This window comes from Mycetomoellerius zeteki, unplaced genomic scaffold (genome assembly GCF_001594055.1).
Source record: "Mycetomoellerius zeteki isolate Tzet28-1 unplaced genomic scaffold, Tzet1.0 scaffold1121, whole genome shotgun sequence".
NCBI lineage: Eukaryota > Metazoa > Arthropoda > Insecta > Hymenoptera > Formicidae > Mycetomoellerius > Mycetomoellerius zeteki.
In genome coordinates this window covers 4,882-13,504 of record NW_017256042.1, presented here as the reverse complement: position 1 = coordinate 13,504, position 8,623 = coordinate 4,882, and the positions used below count along the sequence as shown (strand labels likewise).

Genomic DNA, 8,623 nt, shown 5'->3' with positions numbered 1-8,623 from the left:
CGCCCCGCGTCGGACGATGAGTTGCGTCGCCCCTGCCTACCTTCCGTACGCGACCCGTGATTTGCTAACTTTTTTCCCTTGTATTTAAAAAACTAAGCTTCGGATAAAATTTTGACTAAGGAAGAAATGTCTTAGAATCACGTCAGGAATACATTATTTTAAAGACAAACGCGTTTTCTGAGACACCCTGTATATGCATGCATACATAAAGTTTTTCACTTTTCAAGTTTTCGCTCTAGAGAAAAAGTTCGATACCCTTAGCGCTCACCGTATCTAGGTAAACGATATTGCAAAAACTTCCTAATATCGAAAGTTATTGTTCGTTATAATTATCGTATTGTAATTATTGTATTATAAACAATTATATTGTAAAATGTGTATATATATGTATATTTTAATGGTAGAAAATTTGATTTAATTAAGAAAATCATAATTATGTAGGAAGGAAAGTATTGTAATGATTATTTGCTGGAAGGTACGGTCGCAGTATATTTCTTATAGTGCGACACTCTTGAGATACACGTACGCGCGTGATCCGGCTTTGCTGTCGAGTGTTGAACTGTCGAAGGCGGTGAGGGAAAAGGAGGCGGCGCTTTAAAAATCGACCCAAAATGAGCAATTGTTTTCGAACACTATTGTATAGTTTAAGGTGCGAATTCATACAGCGACAAATCGCTGACTTGAGAGAAGTGGGAGAAAAATGTCGCCAGCGCTAAACATTTGTCGCTTTGCCGCCGGTACCTATTCATGTGACGACAAATTGCTAGCGACTTTAATGGCGGTCAGTTTACAGTAGAAAGAGTAGTGAAAAATGGTGAAAATGAAGGTGACAATACGTTCAAACGGGGTGTATTCCGCTAAGTGTGCAAATAATTTGGGAACAGCAGTAGCAAAAGCAGTCAAGAAGCGACGGATAATGATTGCAACTGCTGTAATGTTGGAGTTGCAAGAAACGCAAGTGAAGCGGGACTACAAAAAGAAGCAGTACTGGGTAGCTCCATACTTAAAAGACCGTCAGGAGCATAGCTTTTTTCACATATCCATCCCTAAACTGACATTCGAAGATAGCATACATTTCCATAACTATGTATTTTCGGCAACGCAATTGGAAGAACTATTGACATTAGTTGGACCACAACTGCAAAAAATGAATGTTATTCGAGAGTGCATAGGACCTAAAGAACGCTTAGCGTTAACATTAAGGTGTGTTACTTTTTATTATATGTAATAGTACAAAAATATGTCAAATGTTTGCTTCTATATTTCCAATGTTTCAAATATCTTGCATCAGGTGATTCGATGACATCGATGTTATACCAATATCTTGTAAGAGTTAATACAACAAGCAACATAATTCGAGAGACATGTAAAGCGATCTGGGATACCTTACAGCCACTAGTTTTACCATCTGCATTAACTGAAACAGAGTGTTTAGATGTTGCGCAGAATTTCGACGATGTAACAAATTTTGCCCACTGCATTGGAGCTATCGATGGCAAACATGTGACTATACAGGTTTGTTTTTTATTAGAAATATTTATCCCTAAAACCGGTTCTACATCAGTTGCAAATCGATCGCAAGTTTGTTGCGACAGCCAATCTGAAGCGTTGATTTCAAAATGCAAGCTTGTCGCAATAAGCTTGCGACTCGGCTTGCAACTAATGTAGAACCGGCTCAAAGTAATAAGAATTAAGAATGGTGATATCCTCTCTTTATAAGATATAAACATTCTTTACCCGAAATACTTTAAAAATCTATCACACTGCTTTATCATTATTTGATATAACCATTCGATATTGTTTCAGTGTCCCAACAATACCGGTTCTACCTATTATAATTATAAACAATCGCACAGCATTGTTATATTGGGTATTTGCGATGCAAACTATATTTTCCGATTTGTGGACATTGGAGCATACGGCCGACGAAGTGATGGTGGAATTTTTGGAGATAGCATCATAGGGAGCAATTTTGATTGTCAACGCATGAATGTACCGAAACCGGCAGCTGTTGAAGATGGACGAATTTTACCATTCTGCCTTATGAGAGACAAGACTTTTCCCTTAAAATCATATCTGCTTCGGTCCTACCCAAGGATTGGATTGACTCTGATGGATGATATTTTTAATTATCGATTAAGTTGTGCAAGAAGAATCATCGAAAATACGTTTGGTATTTTAGCGAGTCAGTGGCGAGTGTTTCGTAAACCGATTATTGCTCAGCCAGAAACTGCTAAATTAATTGTGCAAGCAATGGAGTGTCTGCATAACTGGCTCCGAAAAGAAGACATTGGAAAAAATGTGTATGTCCCCCCAAACATGATCGACGAAGAAAGCGAAGATTTAAATAGTTTCCAATCAGGTACTTGGAGAATAATGAAGGATGGATGCGCTTTTCAAGATATCACTAATTATGGAACCAACACAAATGCCCGAAATTGTATGAAAATACGTGATGAATTCCGCGATTATTTTTGTAATGAAGGATCAGTACCGTGGCAATATAATAGGCACAAATAAATGATTTTCGTATTCACATAATATCTTAGTAATATTATTTATTGAACATGTAGAAATATATAACATTATTATTTATTTAACATTATCTATTTTATTTTTTTTACTCGTAACATTATTTTATTTTCTTCTACTGATTGTTTACTCTCGTCTCACGCAAAAGTTGCAATATTGCGAGCATTGCTACTTCGCTTGCATTCACATTGAGAGCTCGCAGCTTAGAGGCGACAATCATTCCGAACTCAGTGAATTCATCATTGGGCAGGCCTCCAGTTACATCAACCGATATGGGTTCATTCATTAGGTTCATCATCCTGTCCATAATTGCTCCAGACTTGATCAATTTCTCGTTCCTTTCTGAAATGAATTTGTTCTTTTTTTACCTAAGTCGGCGGCACACGATGCTTGTTTTCTTGCTGGATTGCTAGATGGATTAGATTCTTGCCACCATATTACCAGTGCCAGCATCGCAACCAATACGGTGCTAAGAATCTAATCCAGCTAGCAATCCAGCAAGAAAACAAGCATCGTGTGCCGTCGGCTTTATTATTCACAATATATGTAAGACTACACTGAGAAAAACGTTTATTTAATGTTAACAAATATGTATAGTTGGATATGGCGGAAGAAATATTTCTTAACAAATATTTAGTTGTGGTGGATAGATCTTTTTAACTATAAATATACCATTTATAGTTCAAAAGACATTCATCACAACTACATATAATAATAATAATAAGCTCGGGAGGCAGCCGCCAGTTGGGGCCCGCCAACGACACGCAGACTAGGTCCATTGTGTCTTCCCGGTCGTACTATCTCCAGATCAGATCAGACCTGTCTTCCTCCAGAAACGGAGGAGGACTCCCTGACCTGGAGTTGACATACCTACTTGGGCTCGAGAAAGATCGAGCCCAAAAGAAACCGCTTTTGTCTTGCATACGCTGGGCATTCACATAACACGTGGAGAGAGGTTTCTTCCTCGTGTTCACACTTCCTGCACTTCGAGTTATCACTGTGCCCCAGCTTGTGCATGTGGTAGTTAGTGAAGCTATGGCCCGTGTAGATCTGTACCGCCAGCCTGCTTTCCCCTCTCCTCAAGGCCCTAATGCTCCTGGCAAGGTCCGTGCTAGGCGGTTCTCCCAGCGCAGGACTCTCGCCTGCCTGCATTTGGTTCTTGTCTTTTTCTTCCAATAGTTGATACGACGGTCCCGTAACCAGCCCTTTATTTTTGCCCTGCAGATGCAACTGGGCAAATCTAGAGCCGGTTCCGGTCCCACCAGCCTGGCTGATGAGCCACTTCTTGCCAACTCATCAGCAATCTCGTTACCTTCGATTCCCGAGTGTCCCGGAACCCATACAAGAGCAACATCGTTACCCGTGGACAGTCTGTTCAGAGCACATTTGCAATCCCAGACCAGCCACGAGTCAAAGACGCATGCCCCCAGCGCCCCCAGAGTCGCCTTGCTATCGGAACATATCCTGATGAGTCTGCCCGTCTCACCTGATGCGGTTAACGCATTTGAGCACAGCCCATGATTGCTACCACTTCCGATTGGAATACAGTGGTGAACTCTCCAAGGGAGAGCCTCCCTGATTCCACTACGGCATCCGTAGATCCCGGCACCGGCGCCTTTATCTTGGAGCCATCCGTGTACCAGACGTCCCCATTCCTAACAGCGGGCACCTCATGGCTCTCCCAGTCCTCGCGACTAGGAATATAGATCTTGTAAGATCTGTCGAAGTCGCGCCTTATTGGTATTCTGTCCTGTCTCATGTCAAACACGGTTTCCATTTGAAGCTCCTGCGGTAACCGGGTGTGAGTCACACCGCTCATCCATTTTCCCTCGCACTTCAACCTATACGCAGTGACCGCTGCTGCCGCCACTATCGCGAGATGGAGTGGTTCTATGCCGAGCAGCACTCCCATTGCCGCCACTGGCGTTGTCCTCATTGCACCCAGAGGCCCCCTTAAGACGAGAGCCTTGACGCGTTCCAGTGATGCGCGGGCCTCGGTTTGCTGTGTCCTTGGCCACCAGACCACCGCAGCATAGAGCAATCTTGGTCGGAGCACCGCAGAATATAGTCAAAACACTCTGTCTGGCTGTAATCCCCAAGTTTGCCCAAAGGTTCTTCTGCACATCCAGAAGTATATGCTGGTTTTCTTACACACTGATTCCATGTGCAGCTTCCAGTTCAATCTTTATTCAGGACAATTCCCAGATACTTGACCGACATTCCAGGAGCCAGTCTGACTTCCTTCAATACGGGCCCCTCCACGAAGCCAATCTTGTACTTGTGTGTAAAGATCACCAGACTTGTCTTACTCGGGTTCACCGATAGACCTGTCCTCTCACACCATTCCTCCACCACCCCTAGAGCCCCTTGTGTGAGCTCCAGGAGCGTTTCCAAGAAAGGGCCTCCTATCAGGATCGCCAAGTCATCAGCGTACCCGATTGCCTTGAAGCTCTTGTCATTAAGCTCTTCAAGTAGCTTATCCACTACCAGGCACCACAAGAGTGGTGAGAGGACTCCCCCTTGGGGACAGCCTCTCCCCACCCATCCTTCGACACTCACCGTACCTAGCGATGTCGTCACTTGGCGTCCAAGCATTCCCCGGATCCATTTAACAAGTTTCACCGATACTCCCCGCCTCGGCACAAACTACCTCATGTGGAGTGTTGTTGAAGGCCCTCTCAATGTCCAGGAAGGTGCCTACAAAAAGCCCCCCTCCTGGAGTTGTCGTTCAATACTCTAGACAACCGAGTGGAGGGCCGGTACACTCGAATGGCCCGGTAAGCGTGCTACTTGGCATGCAGCGGATACCGAGACAGCACACAGTCCCTGATATATACATCAACCAGCTTTTCCAACGTTTCAAGAAGGAACGAGTTCAAGCTGATTGATCTAAAGTCTTTAGCAGTGACATGGTTCGCCCGCCCCGCTTTGGGAATAAAGACGACTCTCGCCCTTCTCCACGCTCGGGGGGTGTAACCGAGAGCTAGACAGCCCCTCAACATCCTCGTGAGGGGCCCAGCCCTCTCTGAAGGAGAGCCAGGAAAATAAGGTTGGGCCCCGCCGACTTGAACGGTTGAAAGGAGCCAATTGCCCATCTAACTCTAGTTGGCCTCACTATTTCTGCCGCTAACTTCCAATCGTTGGCACATGCCCTGAAGGAGCCCGCGTCAACTTCCTCGCACCTATCTATATCTCTCCGGAAACCAGGAAAGCTGGCTTCCAGAAGATGCTCCAGGCATCTTTCTTCGGATACCATGGTACCGTCTGACATTCGAACTTCTTCCAACGCAGCGTCTGGGTTCCTGGACAGAAATCTGCAAAGCCTAGCAGTGGCCGGTATTCCCCCCACCAACTCGCAGAAATCCCGTCACTTCTTTGCTTCTACCACAGAGTCTCTATACTCCCTCTGAGTCTTCCTGTAAAGATCCCAATCGGAGGGCCAGCCCGTGTTCGTCGCCTTGTTCCAGGCTCTTCGAGCCTTGACCCTGAGGCTCTGCAGCCGTGGATTCCACCAGGGGGTTCCCCTGTTGTTGATGACTGTCCTGGCCGGACAGTTTGCCTCATAGGAGCCAACCAGAGCCCTTTGCAGATGATCCACGCAGAGCTCCAGCTCCCCCGCCGTCCCGTGCTTTCTGGGAATCTTTGAGGTTCCTTTCTAGGTCCCTCTGATAGGAGTCCCAGTCTGTCCTCTTTGGGTTCCTTACCTTCTTGACTTCCACTTTGAGATCTGAATGTCTGAAAGATATTAGCCTGTGGTCGGAGAGCGATGTCTCATCCGACACCTTCCATTCCTTCATCGCATAGAACAGACCCACGTGAGCAAAGAGTGAGGTCTAATACCTCACTCCTCCCCGCCGCACAGAAGGTGGGTTCGTTACCTTTATTCAGAACCTCCAGGTCAGTCGTTATCAGATACTCCAGCATCTTCCTTCCCCTTTCGTTCGTGTCGGTATTTCCCCATATGGTGTGGTGCGCATTAGCATCACACCCCACCACCAGTGGCATTCCTTCCTTCTGGCAAAGATCCACCAACTTGACTAGCTCCTTCGGTGGTGTCTCCCCTCCATGCGGGAGGTCGAGCAGATGACCAGCTTGTTGGTGCCTCCAGCACCGCCAGCTGTCCTCACCTCCACCGCCGTCAGGTCCCTAGAACGTACCCCGGGCAAGAGACGTGCATCCAGCCTCTTGACCGCTATACACGCCCTGGGTCCCTGTTCGGTGGGAGCTTTAAAGAGCTTCCCACATGCTGCCACCCCCCTGACACACCCACGGACGACCCATGATTCCTGTATTAGGGAAATGGCTGTGTGCCTCACAGACTGGCGGCTGGCTAGAACTGCCGAGGCCCCTTTGCTGTGATTCAGGTTAATTTGGGTAACTTCGATCATCGACCAGTCTATTGTTTGGTCTAGTCTTTAGATCGAGGCTCCTCCTTGTCCCCCCTCCCCACTGAGATCGAGCCACCTTTACAATGACTCGATCCCATAGCATAGCTTGGAGTCCCGCTCCCTTAACTTACGAGCGCTCCAAGATGCCGAAAACGTAGTTCCTCCCCTCAAGGGAAGCGCCTACGTTTTACCGGTGAGCCTTGTATCCCCCTCCACCGGTTTAGTAAGGGCCATCGAGGGACACGGAGTCTGCCCTTCGAGAGCCTTCTCCCTGTCCCTCTTCGCCCTTCTCTTCTGGGTTCCGCTGCGGTTCCTCTTGTGATGAGTCCCTGCATCACCCGCCATGCTCCCATTTCTTTCCGAGCCCGAGGGAGCCCGTTCCGAAATGGGAGCCATCTCTACTTTCGCAGCTACCACCTCGCTTTCCGAGCCCTCGCGCGCCCGTACTTGCGGCGCGGTTGCTGCCGCCTTCGCCGAGTGCTCTTTCGGGCCCTCGATTATCTCGTCTTGAATGATATTAATAGTATTCTCCATTCTAATACAAGTCTCACGAGCAGGTAGGGAACGACAAGGTCCGCCCACACAGAGCCCCGCATGTGTGGGTAAGGCTAAATACTCTGGGGTTTCGCCTGGTGCTCCAGAGGCATAGACCACTGCACTGCTCCCCCAGTACCACGCAGCCCTCACCTCGATAGCTCACAGCTTGGCTTGGGGGGCTGGTCCACGGCAATGGCCTTCCCGGCCCCACGCAGGATTTTATACCTGAGGGGTCCGTTTATAACCGCCACTACCCGAAGGGACCTCCAGTCACACGCGGGGTTTCACATCCGGGAGACCGGGCACCCCTCCGGACGTCCTCCTATCCGCCACCCGGAGATGCGCCCGATGGGTAGCCCAACCCGACGGGACAACTACATACATATTATAGTAATAGTTCAGAAAATATTTCTTTCGCCATATCCAACTGTACATTTATTAACATTAAATAAATGTTTTTAATTTATGTTTTTACATTTGAATTTCTTTTTATATGTCATCCAATAGAAAATTCAAATTCATATTAAAAAATGTGCATTTTTTATATGAATAAATTTTCAATATCAATGTTTGTTAACACTCATTAATAATTGAATTATTCTTACGTGGTGTATATTCACTGTTTCGCGATGTACTGTCACTGTGGTCATCGACAGATATTTCTGTGTTGTCTTGCGAAACATCTGGACTGTTGGAGAGATCGGGAATATTCGATGTCATTCTAGAAGAGAAAAGTTAAAATAAAGATTATATAGGGTGTTTCCAAATTAAATCGCAAAACTTCGGGAGCGTGTAGAGGAGTAAAAAACTAAGAAAAAAAGTCCTATAGACATATGCTCGTTTTTGCTCCGTTTCAGAGAAATCGAAAAAAAATGTTTACATTTCTTGCCATATCTAGCACCGACATATTTGATTACATTTTCCACTTTCTGTTATGAATTTGTCAGTCGCTCTTTGAAAGCCTTTAACAGTAGATGAATTTTGTCTTTTGCAATATGCCGCGTACGTATTCTAATAGTGAATATGCTGATATGGTTTTTGTATACGGTTTCTGCAACGGTAATGCTTTAAAGGCGGTGCGAGAATATGCACGACGATTTCCAAACAGAAGAGTGCCAAACCGAAGAGTGTTTATGTTGACATTTAATAGATTGCGAGAGACTGGA

At 46.1% G+C, this 8,623-nt stretch overlaps 2 protein-coding genes across 2 annotated transcripts in view; one reads left to right on the top strand and one right to left on the bottom strand.

Moving 5' to 3' along the window:
* The first annotated feature begins 811 nt into the window (after positions 1-811).
* On the top strand, positions 812-2,520 carry LOC108726942 (uncharacterized). The gene is made up of 3 exons (XM_018454786.1): positions 812-1,203; positions 1,278-1,515; positions 1,807-2,520. Exons 1-3 carry the CDS (start codon positions 812-814, stop codon positions 2,518-2,520), a joined length of 1,344 nt encoding a protein of 447 aa, XP_018310288.1.
* A 90-nt stretch (positions 2,521-2,610) lies between these two features.
* LOC108726947 (uncharacterized) overlaps positions 2,611-8,623 on the bottom strand; it is a 7,723-nt gene continuing 1,710 nt past the window's right edge. Inside the window, exons 3-4 of the mRNA XM_018454801.1 lie at positions 8,063-8,178; positions 2,611-2,874 (exon numbers count right to left, since the gene is read on the bottom strand). Coding sequence (XP_018310303.1) covers positions 2,648-2,874; positions 8,063-8,178 — 343 coding nt within the window. The 3' untranslated portion in view covers positions 2,611-2,647. The remainder of the gene's footprint in view (positions 2,875-8,062; positions 8,179-8,623) is intronic.

What these genes read in the sequence shown, in the direction of transcription:
- LOC108726942 (XM_018454786.1), top strand. Translation starts at nt 812, where the DNA reads ATGGTGAAAATGAAGGTGACAATACGTTCAAACGGGGTGTATTCCGCT. An exon ending in CGCTTAGCGTTAACATTAAG is followed by an intron (nt 1,204 to 1,277) that starts GTGTGTTACTTT and finishes CCAATGTTTCAA; the next exon opens with ATATCTTGCATCAGGTGATT. An exon ending in GCAAACATGTGACTATACAG is followed by an intron (nt 1,516 to 1,806) that starts GTTTGTTTTTTA and finishes ATATTGTTTCAG; the next exon opens with TGTCCCAACAATACCGGTTC.